Source organism: Carettochelys insculpta, chromosome 1, assembly GCF_033958435.1.
Source record: "Carettochelys insculpta isolate YL-2023 chromosome 1, ASM3395843v1, whole genome shotgun sequence".
NCBI lineage: Eukaryota > Metazoa > Chordata > Testudines > Carettochelyidae > Carettochelys > Carettochelys insculpta.
Genome location: NC_134137.1, coordinates 65604398 through 65622929, shown reverse-complemented (window position 1 = coordinate 65622929; position 18532 = coordinate 65604398). Strand labels below are relative to the sequence as shown.

General features: G+C 43.0%; 1 protein-coding gene across 3 annotated transcripts in view; it reads right to left on the bottom strand.

Moving 5' to 3' along the window:
• TSC22D1 (TSC22 domain family member 1) overlaps nt 1-12035 on the bottom strand; it is a 145433-nt gene extending 133398 nt beyond the window's left edge. Inside the window, exon 1 of one of the 3 annotated variants that reach the window (XR_012644556.1) lies at nt 8365-12035. Coding sequence is in view for 2 of the 3 variants with exons in the window: in XM_074988250.1 (XP_074844351.1) it covers nt 8365-11174 (2810 nt within the window). In the remaining variant the exon portion in view is untranslated. The remainder of the gene's footprint in view (nt 1-8364) is intronic. The other 2 variants (XM_074988250.1, XM_074988292.1) reach the window with 2 other exon arrangements.
• Between the last annotated feature and the right edge of the window lie 6497 nt (nt 12036-18532).

The window sequence follows — 18532 nt, the reverse complement described above, 5'->3', positions numbered from 1 at the left end:
TTTCACCAGTCTGAAAAGTAAAGACTTTCTTAAATTAGAGGAATATAAAGGCAGGTCATGAACTAAAGGAATTAGAAGTTTTCATTTTAAGAGAATTTTAAGTTGAAATGGTTTAAATAAAATACTAAAAGCTAAAGTTACTCCAAGTGCATGAACCCAAATTTAATGTGTAATTTTCTTGTGATTTCTGCAATTGCTCTTATGCAAATTATGACTGATTATAACATCTGTTTGTATTTGAACAATTCCAAACCTGATTTTAAAAAATAAAAATAATAACTGTTAGCACTGCTAGTAAAACACAAAAACAAAAAGTATGTTTCTTGACCTGTTCAAACCCTTTACCTTCAAAGCTCTGCCTTACTTACTCCTGTACAATACCCACTGTTGCCTTCAATGGGGTTGTGGAGGTGAAACCAAGAGCAGAATCTGTCCCAGTAACAAGTAAGAGTCCCAGGCAAAACAATAAAATTCACTTGACTTCTCCACAGCTTTGCTGAATCTGAAGCATTAGGAGAAATATAAAATTTAAACCAAGAATCTTTAACTTCAGTTATGCAGGTTTAACACCCACACAAGAGACCTGACTTTCACAATTACCCCAGTATCTGGAGCTCTACTGACTTCAGCAGGAGCTGTGGCTTCTCAACACTTCAGAAAATTATGCCACTTATTTATATATGGGTTTAGATGCCTATTTTTGCATATCTTGGTACACAGGTAAAAAGCAATAAATGAACAGCACTGGTAACTTCACTGAATTGCTGTTTAATTAATAGCCAATAAATATGCATTGAATGGAAGGAGGAAAGGGAATTGGAGAATCGCTTCTGATCACCTGAAGACAGAAAAATTTCATTTACGACTTCTATTTTAATGGAGTGCCATGATGTGCGATATGAAATTTGTGGTCCATTTTGTTCAACTGTACAGTCATATGATTTTTGAGTGATAAATTTCAATATTTTGGCTATTGAAACCTGAAGTTTCATGGTGTTACAATTATAACGGTCCTGACCCAAAAAAAAAATTTGGGGGGATTCCAAAGTTATTGTATGGGAGTTTAAGTATTGCCACCTTTATTTCTGCAGAGCTGCTCACAATGGCACTGCCTTCAGGCCTAAGCAACTGGAGAGCAGTGGCTGATGGCCAGGAACCACCACAACCAGTAGTGTAGAAGTAAGGATAGTGTGGAATAGACACCTTTTCTTCTATATTGTTGCTTGTAGAGCTGGCCCTTAGTCAGTAGCCGCCACTCTGGCCACCCAGCTCTGAAAGCAGCGGAGCTGGGCAAAGATGACAATCCCATGACCTTCCTAAAGTTACCTTGTAATCGCCCTGGCAACTCCCTTTTGGGTCAGGACCCCCAATTTGGTAATGCTGGTCTCCTCTGTGAAGTCTATATAACATAGGGTAAAAGCAGACAATAGGCCAGAATTCATGGAAAGACACCAGATTTCATAATCCCTGACACATTCAGCACTGCTTTGAATTGGATAGGGCCCTTGCTATGATGATCTAGGATACAAACATTATGGCTTCAGTGGGATAGCTGGCTCCCTGAAAAATAACTGACAGATATTACACAATGCAAATCCATTATTCTGATCCAGTATAACATTTACAGTGTAAAATTATGAACACTTACAATTTTACTAAAACATCATTCTAAAAAACATTTCATATACATATGAAATGCGGTTGGTGCAGTCCCTTAACCTCTACATCATGCCTAAGTCACACAAGACCCTCTTCAATGGGTTTTAGCATGCCATCAAGATATAAATTAAGAATGACGAATGATCGAATACCCATTTCACAATTAACAAGCAGTCCTGTAGCACCTCAGAGACTAACAAATGTATTAGGTAATGAGATTTCATGAAGCCATTTCTTCCGATGGCAGAATTATGATGTGTACTAGCTATCTACAAGCCTGCAAGTACTAGGATTTCCTCCAGTAGTCAAGGCACATCATGCTTTCATGTTCCATTCATTCTCTGCCCTGAAAGTCTTCCTCCCAACTTCACTGGGAGATGAAGATTTTAACATGTAAATTCTTTAATAAATCAGGTCCAAAACATATCATTTAATAGCTATTTGGTAATCTGCATGAAACGAACATTTAACTGCCATCAACACATACCACAACAAAGAGTTCCACTATTAACATACCTGTTAACATTTTTCAATAGTAGGCCAAGGACCAAAAGGATACAATTCAGGTAACAGGATCAGAAAAGACAAATATGGTCACTCAGTCTGATGCCATATATTTCGTAGAGCTTCTCACCACATGACTGAAGCACTGACATTTAAAAAAAAAAGCTGAAGACATTAATTCCAATCACATCCTGTGGGAGTCTGTTTAGACAGCATGACAAGGCAACAGGAATACTCTGGGCAGCATCAGACAAAACTGGTTTCCCTATTCACCAATCTGACTCTCTAGTAGTGAGCAGACAAATATTTCTTCCAGTTCTGTTAATAATCAAACTGATTTACAAATGATCCATTAACCAATAAAAAAAAGTGCTCTTCTGGGATGTAAATTGTTGACTATTTCAAATTCTAGAAAAAAAACTAAACTTAAATTAGCTTCTTAAATTGGAGGACTGTTACAATGACAGTGCTGACAGACTGGTATTACAACTTACTCAAATTCAGAAGCTTAGCACATACGGTTAAACTACTATGTCAAATTAAGATTGTCCCACAGACAGTTCCCCCACAGCCCCAGTTCATAATGTATAAAACATGATAATCTTAGTTTGAAAACAATTTCCATACAATTTCACTAAGTTGCAACACAGCATAATTCAGCATGTGCCTTAAAAAAAGACGTTAATGATATGTTCACAATTCTTAAATGTGACCTGTTCAACATAGGTCGGAGTTTGTTAGCAATCTCTGTAAAATCTCATTTATTTTGTTGGCCCTAGGGGTCTACATTAAATGTACTTCTTTGGGTAAAATTCTCCCCTATTTCTTGAGGTCATTCACTTGCAATTAGGTTTTTTTTTGTTTTGGTTTTTAAAAGTGCACTAAATTCACTTGGTGTCATCCATCCACACCTTTCATAATTCTAAGAGTCTTTGGACCAATTCTAGTCTATTCAAAGGCAAACTTCTCACTGTGGCAGACACCAGTCCAATTTTTAAGGCACATTAACTACATGAAATCCACTCAAAAATGTTCCAGTTTCATGTACAACACATGCCTTTAAGACTCCATACAAGTTTGTGTGCAATAATTTTCCCACTTTTCAGAATGGTTTCCCCTCACCTCTCTGTGAAAGACACATACAAAAACAGACTGACTAAAGAGGAAGCAGTGAAAGTGACTTGTACATAAAGCGCTCCAGTGCATGAAGACCACAAGTACAGAAAAAGGCTACAATCAACATTTATGAAAAAAGGAGAGGAAATCTGAAATAAAACATGTAATTTAGTTCTGTACTTATATGATATTAGTACAAATACTGCAAAAGAGTTGGATTTCATACTTATATATAAACTGAATACTAAGAGGCATTTTCTTTATTCCACCCAACGATTCCCACTGTGAATTTTTTAATCTGCACAGTAATGTTAATGAACTGCCTGGGAAACCGTCAGCATGACTCATTTCACAACACAAAGTCTACATATGTGAAAATGTAACTGAAAAATATTTATTAAGACCTGTTCACCTATTTGAAAAATTCCTTGGGTATTAAAAACAAAATGAAGGAAATTGTAGGTTAATATTTCCAGAGTTAAAACATATGAAGATTGTTTGAAATTGACCTGCTTTAATAAGCAGTCTCTGTCAACTGACATACGAGCCAACTATACCAAAGAAAAAAGGGTATGAGGCATCAGTGGCTATGGTTACACTAGAGAGTTTTGTCGACAAAACAGAGGTTTGTCAACAAAACCTGTACAGCGCTGATACAGAAAATGGGTTTTGTCAACAGTGTTGACAAAACACAGCAAAAACATTGAGGCACAACTCTTCTGGCCGCAGATTTCTGTCAACAAAGCAGCTATGTCTGCTGTGATTCTGGGGGCCTGTCTTGTCCAGAAAGTAGCCAAGCAGTCTGGCTGCTCTGTCGACAGAGCAGAATTATCTCCCAATTGGCTTTTGTGTGTGGCTCCACTCTGTCAACAGAAGTTTTGTCAGGAAATCTGTTCTGACAGTGAATTCTGTTGACCCAGGGTTGTAGCCTAACTGTAGCCAATATGCATCATACCTCAAGAAAAAGGAAAACAACATCAACACCAAAAAGGGAATTTCCCTGTAGCTTAGAAAGCTAAACTATTAGGATAAATAACAAATCTCAAATTTGACATGTCAAAATGTGAGCAGTATCTGACAGGCTAAGTTTTCTTCTTATGCTTTCTCTGCCGCATTTTGAAATACAGCAGTCTGACTTACACTGGAGAAATACTGGCAATGACATAAAAAAAGAATATTCTCTCTCCTCTTAAAGGGATATGGGTAACCCAGCAGAACAGTTAACAGCATATGTATTAACAACAGCAAAAAGGAATGAGTGAAGTTATTATTCCAAAGAGGTAAAAAGGTTAAAAGTTAAAAAGACATTGATACGTGAATTGACACCCAATTATAAAATGGCTTCAGTGAAAGCTGGGACAATTTACTCAAGGTACTACATGGGTCAGACTTCTTCGGATACAGGCTCACAATGGAATTTTATAACTTCACCAATCCAATTATGTTGTCACTCAGTACTGTTCAATTACATTTTTTCTTCTGCATTTTCCCTTGTCAGATTTGGAACCACCTGGGACATGTACATATTAATCTTAAATCAGAAAATCAAGTGGCTGCCTGAAGTCTGAAATCCCATCTGCATTTTACTAATTACACACATTTTAGGGTGCCTACTTATATATGCAACACATTACTGTTCCCCTAAATAAAGGCCATCTAATCGAATATAGGTTGACCCTCGAGTCCAGAACACTCTCGTCCAGCAAGATTTTAGTTAGCCTGATGTCCACTTATGGGTGTGGCCAACTTTCCTGTGCTCCCATATCATTTGTTTACAGCCATCAGTCCTGACTCTCAGTGTTCTGTTATTTAGCTCTCATTTACCCCTAAATGTCTATCAGAGCCCAGTAATCAGTGGAAGTCTTGGTAATGCTGCTAGACAATGTTAGCCTCCTATGGTTTGGCAACGTCTCTCATCTGGCACCAGTCATGACCCAAGGGTGCTGGACTAAAAAGGGTCAACCTGCACATACAACCAGCAGCAAATGAAGAACCAAAACCAAGATGACTAGTGGCTGAGGAGGGAAGAGAAAAGCCAAACCAAAGATATAACTTGCTTCATTTCCTGAAAAATCATAGAATCATAGAGCACTACAACTGGAAGGGACCTCGAGAGGCCATCGAGTCCAGGCCCCTTCCCCAATGGCTGGACCAAGTACTATCTAAACTATCCTTGATAGACATCTATCTAACCTGTTCTTAAATACCTCCAGTGATGGAGATTCCACAACCTCCCTTAACAATTTATTCCACTGTTTGACCGCCCTGACAGTTAGGAACTTTTTCCTAATGTCCAACCCAAACCTCCCTTGCTGCAGTTTAAGCCCATCGCCTCTTGTTCTATCCTCAGAGGCCAAGAAGAACAAGTTTTCTCCTTCCTCCTTATGACTCCCTTTTAGATACCTGAAGACCGCTATCATGTCTCCCCTCAGTCTTCTCTTTTCCAAACTAAACAAGCCCAATTCTTTCAACCTTTTTTCATAGGTCACATTCTCTAGACCTTTAATCATTCTTGTTGCTCTTCTCTGGACCCTCTCTAGTTTCTCCACATCTTTTTTGAACTGCAGTGCCCAGAACTGGACACAATACTCCAGCTGAGGCCTAACCAGCACAGAGTAGAGCGGAAGAATGACTTCTCGTGTCTTGTTCACAACACACTAATAGACTAAGTTGAAAGGCATTCCAGAACCAAGGATCTGGTACTGAAGATACCTTGGCAACAGGTACAGAATTCCACCAACAAAGGGAAAACAAAAGCATTACCACTAATGGAATATTCCGAAGAGGGATTCATGAAGGTGATCTCAGCTTGGTGCTGGAACATCTACACATAATCAATTTTGAACAAGAAGCTGAAAGGCAAAGTCTACTTTGTCTTTGGATCTTTAAAAGCAGGCAGTCATATTCCATTCTAAATGAAGCATCTGCATGCTGTTCAATCGTAGCTGCATGACAACACATTTTCGGTACTTTGTTTGGAGATGAAAGACTAGACAACATGAACAGAGTGAGCACAGGAAAGGAAAGGATGCACTATTTGGTCAGCCAAGTAAAGAGAGGATGGTAGCATTTGCATCTACTCTTAATACATGTGGCTCCCAAACTACAAACAAGTTTACCAACAAGGGAAGTTAAAAAACACTTATTCATTTAACCATTCTAACTGTGGGCTCACTGCTTGGCCTGCTACACAGCCCTACTGTGGCCATGCGGTCCTACCTCCAGGCCCACCAGCCCGTTCACAGTCAGGGCTGCCCCAGTCTAGTGCAGAGGTCAACAAGGGGATTGGGGGGGGCGGCTATTAACTGTTTTATCATGCCTACTAACTAAAAAACAGCAGGATTTCTACCCTCAAAATTAGCATGCAAATCACATGCCCCTGCCAATTTCTCTGTGTTTTCCAGTATCAACAAGCGTACTCCCATCTTAGTTGTTTGATTGATTACTTCTTCCATCCCTGGAGCAACAGTCAAGTTCTCCAAGGGAAAATACAAAATGAGAATTTCCACAAATTCCCGTAACGGTGACACAGTAGGCCCATAACCTCTCAGTACACCCTCTACCATTTTCACATATTTGTTGAAAGAGTACCAATAATGGAATATTGTGAGACTTTTCGCGCAAGAGCCTAATGGAAAACCAGCAGGTATGCCTTCTAAACCCCTGGTATCTCAGCGTAGCTAAAGCCACCTTAAGCATGTCAGCACCTCATGATCAACATATCAAAGACTGCTGATGTAATAAACAATATCTAAACCTCTTATCTGAGATCTACCACAAGTCAGACAAATTTGTCCTCTGCTGTTTCTCACTTCTCCTTGCAACAACATCCAGGAAGGACCTGGAGGACAAGAGACTGCTCTCTACTGAATTTCTTTCACTTCCACTAAGCCTGAATCTTAACTTCTTTCCACATCCTTTCCTTCTCTTTTATTTTCAAGACTATTTGATTGCATCCTAACACACCCCTCTAATGGAATCTCTTCTTCCAAGACTGTAAATTCTTCAGTAGAAATAACATGTTTCCATATGCTTTTATATAGAGCAAATTACAATAAGACAGTCTCAGTTGGGTTTAAGAGACACAGCTATGACATTTAATATCAAATAATGGCTGTAAATGGCTGTTGCCAAAGCTGCTACAGAAACCCTTGAAATTCACATACACTGCACACGTTACCAAACAGCAGGAGTGCACAGTTTAAGACGTCCATCTCATGTTTTTGTTTGTTTTTTAAAAACCCCTCATATTTAAAGAATCTAACAATGGTTCATTTGACAGATTATAGTGCATACACATCAACTTCATAAGACCTCTACTCCCTGTTCCGAGCTGAGCAACATTGACAATAAAAACAACTTTAAAGCAGAAACTCCAGGAACAAAACTTCTAAGTATCTCAGGCTGGGCTAACCAGCAGAAAAAAGGAGAAGGTACAGCACAGAACACGGGAGAGAAAGTGTCCAGGATCAGACAAATCTAACAACTTGTTTTAAAATACATTTCCTCTCCCACCTCCAGAGCAGCCTCATTCCACTCTTATGCTGTCAGAAATAGTGGCCAGCTGTTGGAGGCCCAAACCTTCCACAAGGTATACATCATGATCATGACCACCACGATGTAGTCAAGAGTCAAAAAGGAAAACTGAAGTAGAGAGGATACTAGGCGTGTAAAATATGCTTAAAATCTTAAATGTACTGATTGAGAATTGCTCCCAAAAAGTTTATAACAGTCATTAAGTATACTACCACACTCTAAAGTGTATTCTTTCAGTCAACTATACACTGTCTGTAGTATAATGTAATGAAGGACACACCATGCTAGGTTCTACTGTGCATATATGGTGTACTCACGCAGCATAATTTCAGAGTTCAATCAATACAATTCACCCCCTTAGATGAGAAGCAGCACAAAAGTATTTTAAACAAAGTGTACCATGACCCCAAAAAAACGTATTTTTAAAAAAGCAGGTAGCAACTATATTTGCAATGTTAGTCATCTTATTTAACCATTGCAATTGTAATTGCAAATTAATGTACACAAAAGTGGCATGATTTCTCTAGGAAGAAAATGGCATGATCTTACCTCTCATCTTCACCATCAACAAGATGTGATGTCAATGGCAGTACCTTCAGCGGAAAAAGGGAAGCAGAGGATGTTATGTTGCTGCCACTCCCATCTGAAACGGTTGATGCTCCAACACCACTTTCACCACTAGCAGCCAGAGGTAAGCCAACTAAGGAAGGTTCTGTAGGGCGCCTGCCATCTTCAATCTGGCTTACAACTGACTGAGTTAGCAATTGTGCAGAGAACTGGGTAGAGCTTAGTGGCATCTGTTGTGGCGCCACCGGCATACTTATAGTAGTTGTTGATATCAAGGGACTAACACTTTGAACCAAATTCCCATTTTGTATAGTTGAAGCTTGTGCTATGTTCTGTGATGGACCCAAATTTACAGGAGCAGAAGGTATACCAGGAGGTATGTTTGAACTAGCTTGACCTGGAGCAGGAACAGTAGTAGCAGAGGGTACAGGGCTGACTGCAGGCAGTTGGCTGGTCATTCCTATAGTTTCTACTTGTGCCTGGGGTTGTACAGGTAAAGCATTCTGTGAAGCAATGACCATCTGCTGAGGAAGGCTTGAAGCACCAGCCTGTAATCCCTGTTGAATTATCCCAGTCTGAACAGGTTGAACCACTTGTGAAGATGAAGGAGCAGCACTTTGTTGCATGACTGAAGGTGTAATTTGGTTTGCAACAGGGGGCTGCTGCACCACAGCTGGTACGCTTCCTTGCTGTCCAATGTTAATAATTTGAGTACTAGTACCTATGGGCGGCATTGCTGTCTGTGCATGAGCAAGAGGCGGAGCTGGTGCCACAGCAGGGTGCACTTGTACAGAAGGTTGGATGCTTGGTGCCTGAACAGGAACTGGTGTTCCTGCTCCTACACCTGTAGAGCTGGATTGCACAGCAGGCACTGGAGGCTGCAGTATCTGCTGATGTTGTATGTAGTCCGGCATGGTCCCTGTGACAGAACTCTGATTCACTGGTTTAACTCGTGCAGGGGCCATTTGCGTAGGAAGTGGCTGTTGTTGTCCATACTGTAACTGCTGTTGCGGTACAACAGGCAAAGTTTGTACAGGCTGTGCTGACTGAGAATATGGTAGCTGCTGTTGAGCCATGCTTGGAATGGCAGGTTGTTGATGAGCTACACCTACCACATTAACTTGGGTTGGCTGAACACCAGTAACAGTTGTTAGAGTAGCCTGCACTGAAGGCTGGACTCCTTGCTTTTGCTGTGAATAGTTTGCTTCTTGAGAAGGCAACTGTACCTGTGCAAGCTGTGACTGAGAAATACTTTGTGGCATATTGGATGCTGGAATAGTCTGAGGTCCAGCACCACCAAAATCCATCTGCTGTGGACCCACGCCTTGCAATGTCTGCTGCTGTACCACAGTTGGTACTCCCATTTCCCCGCTTCCCACACTTTCTGTGTAGTGACTCAGTGTGCTTACACTGCTGCTAACAGAACTCCCACTGGTGCTCTCCCTTTCAGAAGTCACTTCAAGTGGATTTTGTTTTATACTCTCTACTGCTTTGTTTACTGCTACTCCTTCTGTAACTGCTACAGTGTTATCTTTATCATAGAATTCAGTGCATATCCATCTACCTTTTTTAAAAGGTTCAGAACTGGAATCTAATTTTACAACTCTAAATCTTGATGTGCCAGCTGCAGGCTGCTGCTGACTTGATCCCACTGCCATTCCCGCAGCTGGATTAGTAACATTATTAATGACATTAGAGGAAGCACTCGTACCATTGCCAACACCACTTAAGCTATTCACATTAACATTGCTGCTGGGTCCAGACAAAGCATGTACATTAGCAGTACTTGTAATGCTGCTTAAGTTTATATTTACGTTACCAAGCACGCTGCTTGTCATACTAGGACTACCACCAGCCATACTACTTAATGTACTAGTTCCAGTAACAGGACTTACGCCTATATTGCCAGGAGTACTTGTAGTACGAATATTAGACAGGGCAGATGCAGGTGTACCACTGGATGATGCAGCAGAAACTGGCACAGTTGTGATAACATTGTCAGTACTTCCAGTTGTGGACAGTTTTCTAAAAGATGGACTTGGGGGTGCTCCTCCAGAGGCTGGTGTACTGCCCACCCCAGGATGCGATGGATGATGATGGCCATGATGGTGATGATGAAGATGGTGGTGATGGTGGCCATGATGTGGGTGAACATTTCCATTGATCACAACACTCTGCTGCGGATGATGAGGCAAAGGGGGATGCTGCTGAGGAAGGTGAGGCTGGTTTGGAGATACAGCCCCAGGAGTCTCAGCCTCTTGGAAGTTATTTAAAGTCTCTTCAGAGGAGCTCCGCTCAGGTTCACCCAAGTCAGTGGCCCTGGATAAAGACACATCCAAGATTTCTGAAGATGACAGGTCTTCAGTATGGGACTCATCCAGGTCATCATAGCTTTCTGTGTCCTCTGCAATGCTGTTGTTAGAGCTCATGCTGGCAGAGATCTGAGCAGGGGTCACACTGGTAATTTGGAAGCCACTTTTCTTTTTCATTTGGGCTCCAGCCTGTCCAAGGGGCTGTGGCTGGAGCTGAGACTGTGCCAGGAGGTTCAGGCTTTGTGGAGGAGGTGGGGGCGGCTGTGGACCCCCCGATGAAGCTGCAGCAAGAGACGGAGGCGGAGGCTGGATGAGCAGAGGCGGTGAATAATCCTCAGTGGAGAGGGCACCGCTACCAGCGCCGGTACCTGGTGCATTAAGCGCAGTAACGCTGCTGCTACCGCTACCCCTTCTAGGAAACATCGCCGGGTGCGCCATCTTCCTAGCACTAATGTCTGCAGCTGACTCAGGCTGGTGCATTGTACCGGGTTTATTTTAAGAGTGCAATTCCCCGGCACAGAGAGAGGCAGTCACACAGTTAGCTTTGCATACAACCCAGGGGAGAGGTTCCGCACTCACACAACCCCCTTCCCTCCCCTCCCCGCCGGCGCTCACAGCACAGGCTGAGACGCCTTGGCGCAGCCGGCAGAGCCACTCAACCACCCCTTTTCCTCCTTCGCGTCCTCTCCGGGCGGGGGGGAAGGGGGCGAAGCGGGGTCCCTCCGCCGTCTTCAGCTCACAGCTTGTGAATGGGCCACTTTCAGTCCTTCGCCACTTTCGCCTCCGATCGCCGCTCCCCCCAGCCCTCTTCTGGGGGGCGGGGTGGAAAATACCCACGTTATCCAGCCAACTCCGAGAGCCGCCGCCTCCCCCCCACAGCTCGCGGCTGCAAACCTAGACGTGTGCAGCTACCGGGGGGTGACCGCGGGCAGCGCAGCCCGGCCCGCCGCGGGGCCCTGCGGGAGCGGCCGCAGCCTCGGGCGCCTGGCTGCGAGGGCGAGGCGAGGGGGGCGGCCGGCCGGGGCTCCTAGGAGCGGCCAAGCGACGGCAGATACGTACAGGGCCGGCACGCAGCAGGGCGGCGGCGGGAGCCGGGCAGGGACACCCCCGTCAGTGGCAGCCATGGAGCTGAATCATTTTGGGGTGGCTACAGAGAGAGGCGGAGGCCGGAACAAGCAGCCCCCGGAGAGCCCGGCCCCGGGAAGGGAAACGACCCGGCCTTCACCGCAGCCGCGCCGCCCCAGCTCCCTCGGGCTCCGGCTCGCAGGAGGCCCCCGCTCCTCTGCACAGTCCTCCCCCGGCTGGCTCCCCGGCTGCCCCGCTACAGCGGCCCGGCCTCCCCCGCCCCCCGCGGCTCCTCACACGGCATTGGAGGACGGCGCCGAAGCTGGCCAAGGGGAGGGATCGGCCGGAGGGGAGGGAGAAGAAGGGAGGCAAGATGGCGGCGGCGCAGGCGCGTGGGGCCCGCAGACATAAAGACCGTCTAGACCCGGCGGCCGGCGGAAACTGCCGAGCGGTGACGGAGCACTCGGCTTTGACCGGCGGATCCGGGTGGGCGGGGCGAGCAGCGGGCTGGGCGCCTTTCATTGGCTGAGCGCCCCGGAGTTATTAATAGGCTCCCGCAGTGCTGAGCTCGGGGAGGGGGAGTGAGGAAGCTGGACGGCAGTACTATGCGGGGGGAGGGAGGGGGACAGTGCTGACGCGCCCCAGTCTGCGTCTCGGAGCCGCGCAGGCCGGCTCCCCCGCGGGTTGTAGGCGGTGTGAGTCGCCCCACATGACCGGACCGGCCCCTCCCCCATCCTGTTGCAGCGGCGGCTACGGCGCTGCGCCCCATGGCCCTTTTCTTTGCGCCGGTTCTGAGCGCGCTCCAGGATGTGCCCCTCCCCCGCTGGGTGAACGAGAAACCTGAGGCTTCTCCTCTGGGCGGCTGCGCCCAGCGTCACGTGCCTCTTTTGTGCCACAAACTGCAGTTGCCATGTGGGTCCCCCTCCTCGCGGGACGGGGCTGGCCGGCTGGGGGTGCCAATAGCGCCCTTATTGGCTAGCGCGCAGCTGGCCACTGCAGTTAGTGGAGATGTTTCTGGAGTGACTCATCCTTTCATTGGATTGGGTGAAATTCAGGGGGTGGGCTCAGGGTTTTTAACTCCAGCATAGCCCCCTTCCTCCTGCAGCTTCCCCCACCCCTCCCGAAGCCTGGGAACTGCAAAAATGTGAACCATAAAGAAATAAAATGTTTCCAGTTGCTCCCTTATAACTGTCAGATCTGTGGATGATATGGTGCCTCTTGCTAAATTACCCCACAATTTAGAACATATAAATATTTAGGGTGCAAAGATCTTTTTGTACACTGATAGGGCAAGATAGATAATATGCTATTAAGGGCACTAGAGCAGCTGTGTTAAACGTTCAAGGCTACCTATGTGATGCAACTTCTGAATGCACCTTTTTAGAAAAATGCTATGTGTATCTAGATCAAACATATATATATATAGATAACCGCTTTTATAATAAACACCTCTAAATTATAATTAAAGGAAACACACCAGTGCAACATTTCACACCTCACAAATGAAGTGTTTCAAATATGCCCTGGCGGTAGGTAGAATTTTAAATCCATCAGAAAGATAAGGCTTAATGAATGCAACTACCTACTTCCCTCTGCAGCGGCATAGTCTGTATGTATACAATCGGGTTAGAAAAGTAACACAAAAGCAAGATTTTGTCTTTAATCTGAACAAGAATTGTTTAAGGTCAATAAATATGTTTTCTAGCACAATGCACTTCCATGTATAGACCAGGCCAATGTAAGGAAAAACTTCAAGAGCAAGCCCTTCATCTAGCCATGCTTGGTAGATCTGTTCATGAAACCACATTCACTTCCACTGCGCTCCATGAAAGTGAAGAGGGATAGGCTCATGTAGTGCCCACTATAACACTGGGACTTTGTTGCCACGTTTAATTTTATGGAACTACTGATGCTGAAAGGCAAACAAATGCATAAATATTTGCAAAAATCTAGCTGAAAATGGTAAGTTTCTTGCCACTGTAAATCTTATAAATTTCTTTAAAATTCTTTTTAAGCTGAAATTGTCCATGATCAGTCTTAGCGCAGAGGTGATTCTTTTCTGAGTATATTATCAAAACTCAATGAGTTTTCAAACACATGGTCCATGAGAACAGGTAGAACATATCTGTCCCACTTTCAAAAGTATTAAAAACATTTAGCTGAACTGCATAACTAGAAAGGGACTCAACTTTGAACTTTGTATACAACTACTTTGTATATAACTACTTCCCAGTGAGGAATAGACATCAAAAAGGTTTGAAAAAATAGTAAATTTATAACTGGTTAAAACATTTGTTTCTGTAGGTGCATGCTGAAAGATTAGTATCATTTGTATGCAGCTCTACAGGGCTGTAAGCCCCCATTTAACAGCAACTAAGTCCTGTGAGTCCTTGCAGTTCTGTTAGCCCAAATCAGGAACAGAAATCAAAAATAAAGTTTGGATAAGAGAGTTAACTCAGTAATATAATTAATATAATGTACATTAGACAATTAGCAATCCACATGGTTACCTAGATTTGAGGAAGAATATATGATATGGTCTGGTAAGAGCTTTTTACCAAACTAATATTCTGTATGCATGTTGTGCCCCTTCTTTCTTTTCCTACTTTTTTCTTAAAAACCTCTTTCTGAACCTGTTATCAAAGTCCTGTTTATCTATATTCCTGTGTCTGATTTAAAAAGAGATTGTGTGTGATAATTCTGACCAATGTTGTGATTTGTTTTTCCTCTCTCTACATTTTAAATGTCTTGATTTGTGAAATTAAACTTATTTCAGTGAAAATTCAATTTAAAAATATCTCAAAGATTAAAAAAAAAATTGTGGTTTTGGTTATGGTTTGCTATGGTTATTGGTTTCCAGGTTACAAATGAGTACTGAAGTTGTTGCCTAGTTCATAGTCCTGGAAGTCACACTTTTTATATATGATCTGAAGGAAAGATGCAAATGAGGGTACTGTTACATTAATCAAATATTGAACTGTAGGTGCTACTACATCCTGTGCAGGCCATTACATCATCTGGTGATGGAAGACTTCAGGAGTGTTGCAAAGGAAGAGTCATTTTGAACTGGGCATTCCCATGTACCTTCTTCCCCAAGTGTGCAGCTACAGATGGCTTCATTCCAGCCCTGGGTGCTAAACAGGAAGGCTGTGTTTCAGAAAGATGTTCAACTCAGCAACCTTATAATTCAATTATTACAACAGGACAGTTTAAATAATTTGGGTATCTATCTTCCATATACTAATATCTTGTCAAAAGGAAAATGACAAAAATCTGGCTGCCACCATATAGTCTCAAGCTACTGTTCCTCAGATATCAGAAACATCATTTTATTATCAACAGCTCCTTTGTTATGCTACAATGTCTGCTCGTGCCATAGCTTATGTCCACACACAGTCTAATTACTAAACCATTCAATAGGCACGTTTTTTTGGCTTTAGTCAAGACCATGACAGCACCATTGCAAGTCAATTCCCAGGTTTACTGGGAAACCTGCAGGATAGTGTTTTTTTTAAGAAGACATGAAGAATAATAAAAAATAAAGTGTTTTGCTGTGGAGCTGCAATACTTACCTGAGACAGTCTGTCGATTGGGTGGAGTTTTTATTGTTTTAAACTTGTGACTATATATAATCTATAAAGGTGATGTACAAAGGCTTGCAACCTTTTTGCTTCTTTAAAGAAGTCCTGAAAGGAATTCTCTCATCCTTCATCTCCCCAAATTTTGATTCTGCTCTTTTTATCTTAAAAAAAACTGGAATGTCAAGTCTTGAATTTTCTTTTTCTGGTGGATGATTTACTGGATAATTCAAAAATACATAGTGGGAGATTTTTCAGCCTGCAAGTGAAAGGCAGGATTGTTGAATCTTTAACAAAGACTGTTTCTTCCAAAGTTTAGTTAAGTCTTGACAGAAGTTAACCATTGCCTCTCCATTAATCAGGTTTAACACTCTTGTTTTGGTATTAGTGAACTGTAATCATACTAGACCAGGTCCAGAGTAAAGTAATTTTTAAAAATTTCCCTGCGTGATTTCTTATGCTCTGCCATGTGGGTAGGTTGTACAGTAGTTATCCCCTCTCATGAACATTACATTCAAATGCAAATTTGATTAAGGAGGTCTGTAAACTCTGTTTTATCATTCAATTATGGCACATGAATACTGAACACAAAGTTCTAGTACAACGGTAAAGATTAAAAGAAAATGGTCAGACCTTCTGTTGCTCGTACATTGTCAAAGGAACTTCCTGATCTCATTGCTGTTACCCATTATCCTCTCTGCTACTTCCCCCACCTTTACCTCTATTTGCAATTATCACTCATCAAATTACATCCTAAATATTAGCTCGGTTTTAAGAAGCCTTTGATAAATATTACTTATTCATATGTGTAAAGTCAATCATTTAGATTAGGATTTACAGGATAGAGTCTTTAGCTTTCAAACTCATTGGATCTTTTACTAGTCTGTTATTTACCACACCATATTTACGATGCAGCATAAATAAAATCAATGATCAAATAATTTACAGAAAATAGTTTGCTTGCCAAATATAGATTCATTTTATTCTTTCAGAATGCACATGAGCAGACAGTGGATTTCCTCTGATTTACTCGGCCAGTTTTTGTGGTTTCTTTTATGCTTTATAAATGAATCATGAACAGTTAGATTGAGGTATGTATTACTCAGTATTGCAAAGCTTGAGCTGCTTTGATCAGTTGTTAGTGGGCACATAATCCACATAGTGTTGCTTCTTTTCACTGACTGGGACCCTGTTGAAGAAAGGCACTGAAGCACACGCACAAATTCATCTCTATTCAGAACAGCATTTACAGATGTGCTTAATTTAAGCATGTGGCATCTAGGTATGTGCTGACATTCTTCCTTAGCTATGGATGCTTTTTTGATTCAGGGCCTGAAGAAGTTTAACTTTAGTGGGGTGCCTACCCCACACTATGTGTTCTCAGGGGTTACTAGAGTCCTATGGAGGCTGTGCAGGAAACAGCCAAACAGGGCCAGGCAGACCCATGTTAGACCAGCAGTGCAGAACAGCTTGTCACTACCTGGAGCTCGAGGAGGGAGGAGGACTGGCTGTCTTGCAGGCGGAGGGCAGCAAGTACCTGGAAGAGAGCAGTGCTGCAGGAGGAGACCCAGGGAGCTAAAGGCAGTTCCTGGTGAGCAGCAGGGATCTGCAGGCTGAGGCCCTGAGACAACAGCAAAGAGGATGCTGAAGCCAGGGGGATATTGACCAAGGAGAGCTACACAAGGGATGCAGCACGTGGCAGCCATCTACAGGGTCCCAGGGTCAGGACCTGCAGTAGCACAATGACCTGGATCTTCGTGACCCCACTGATCACTGAGGAAGTGGCTGGACTGTGGGACTGTGAAGGGGGAACACGGAGTGTGGCACAGCCAGAGAGCTATGTGATGAAGAGGATGCTTCAGTCCTGAGAGCGACATGGTTTCTGGAGCAGAATTGATGGTGATGAGACATCATCAGAAGAGGGCATAATGGCATATGGAGCTAACCCCACCACAGCCAGCAGGAGGCTCTGTGTTGTTGAATCAAACCCCATCACAGTAACCCTTATAATATCCGGCAGGTCTTTAGGGTCTCTGTTTAGGAACAGACAAACAAGAGTAGGGAATTTTAGAAAATCCTACATCTTTTTTTTCTTTCTAGGCCACCTAGGACTAGTCTGAGGCACAATTCCTAGAACATTAAACTAATCTGTAACAACTAATCAATAAATACTACGGCATCTCATTTTTCCATCAAGACATTCACTTAAAGTAATTGGAGGTGTTTATGTCATCTAGTGAAGGGTGCAGGCAGATTCTTTTTTGACACATTTAATTCTTTCACTCTCTTGTACAGCTCACCTGTTGTAGCGAGGAAAGTCTGATCCTATATAAAATATATGGTTCCTGTTGCAATTATTTCCTTGTAGAAAATCTGAAATTTGCTGTCTTAAACTTTGCGTTCTATACACATTAATCCTAACACAACTGTAATGGCTGTGGAAGGAAAACACAGAGGCCAAGCTAAAGCAAATTGATTTTGAAGAGTATTTACCCAGCTCTAATTAATTATATTTATATTGTCTTACACTTCTGACAATGGAGATGTAAACTGATTCATAGCAATAATAAAGCAGGATCAGAACATAAGAACAGCCCTACTGGGTCAGACCAAAGGTCCGTCCAGCCCAGTATCTGTCTGCCCAACAATGGCCAATACCAGGTGTCCCAGAGGGTGTGGACCAAGCAGGGAACAATCAAGTGATCTCTCTCCTGCCATTCATCTCCAGCCCCTGACAAACCGAGGCTAGGGACACCATTCCTACCCATCCTGGCTAATAGCCACTAATGGACCTAACATCCATGAACATATCTAACTCTTTTTTAAACCCTGTTAGAGTCCTAGCCTTCACAGCAATTCTGGCAAGGAGTTCCACAGGTTGACTGGGTGCTGTGTGAAGAAGAACTTCATTTTATTTGTTTTAAACCAGCTGCCCTTTAAGTTCATTTGATGTTCTCTAGTTCTGATATAAGTGACACAAGTAAATAATGTTTCCTTGTTCACTTTCTCCACACCACTCATAATTTTATATATCTCTATCATATCCCTCTTAGTCCCCTCTTTTCTAAGATGAAAAGTCCTAGTCTCTTTAATCTCTCTTCATATGGGACCCATTCCAAACCCCTAGTCATTTTAGTTGCCCTTTTTTGAACCTTTTCTAATGTCAGTATATCTTTTTTGAGATGAGGAGACTGC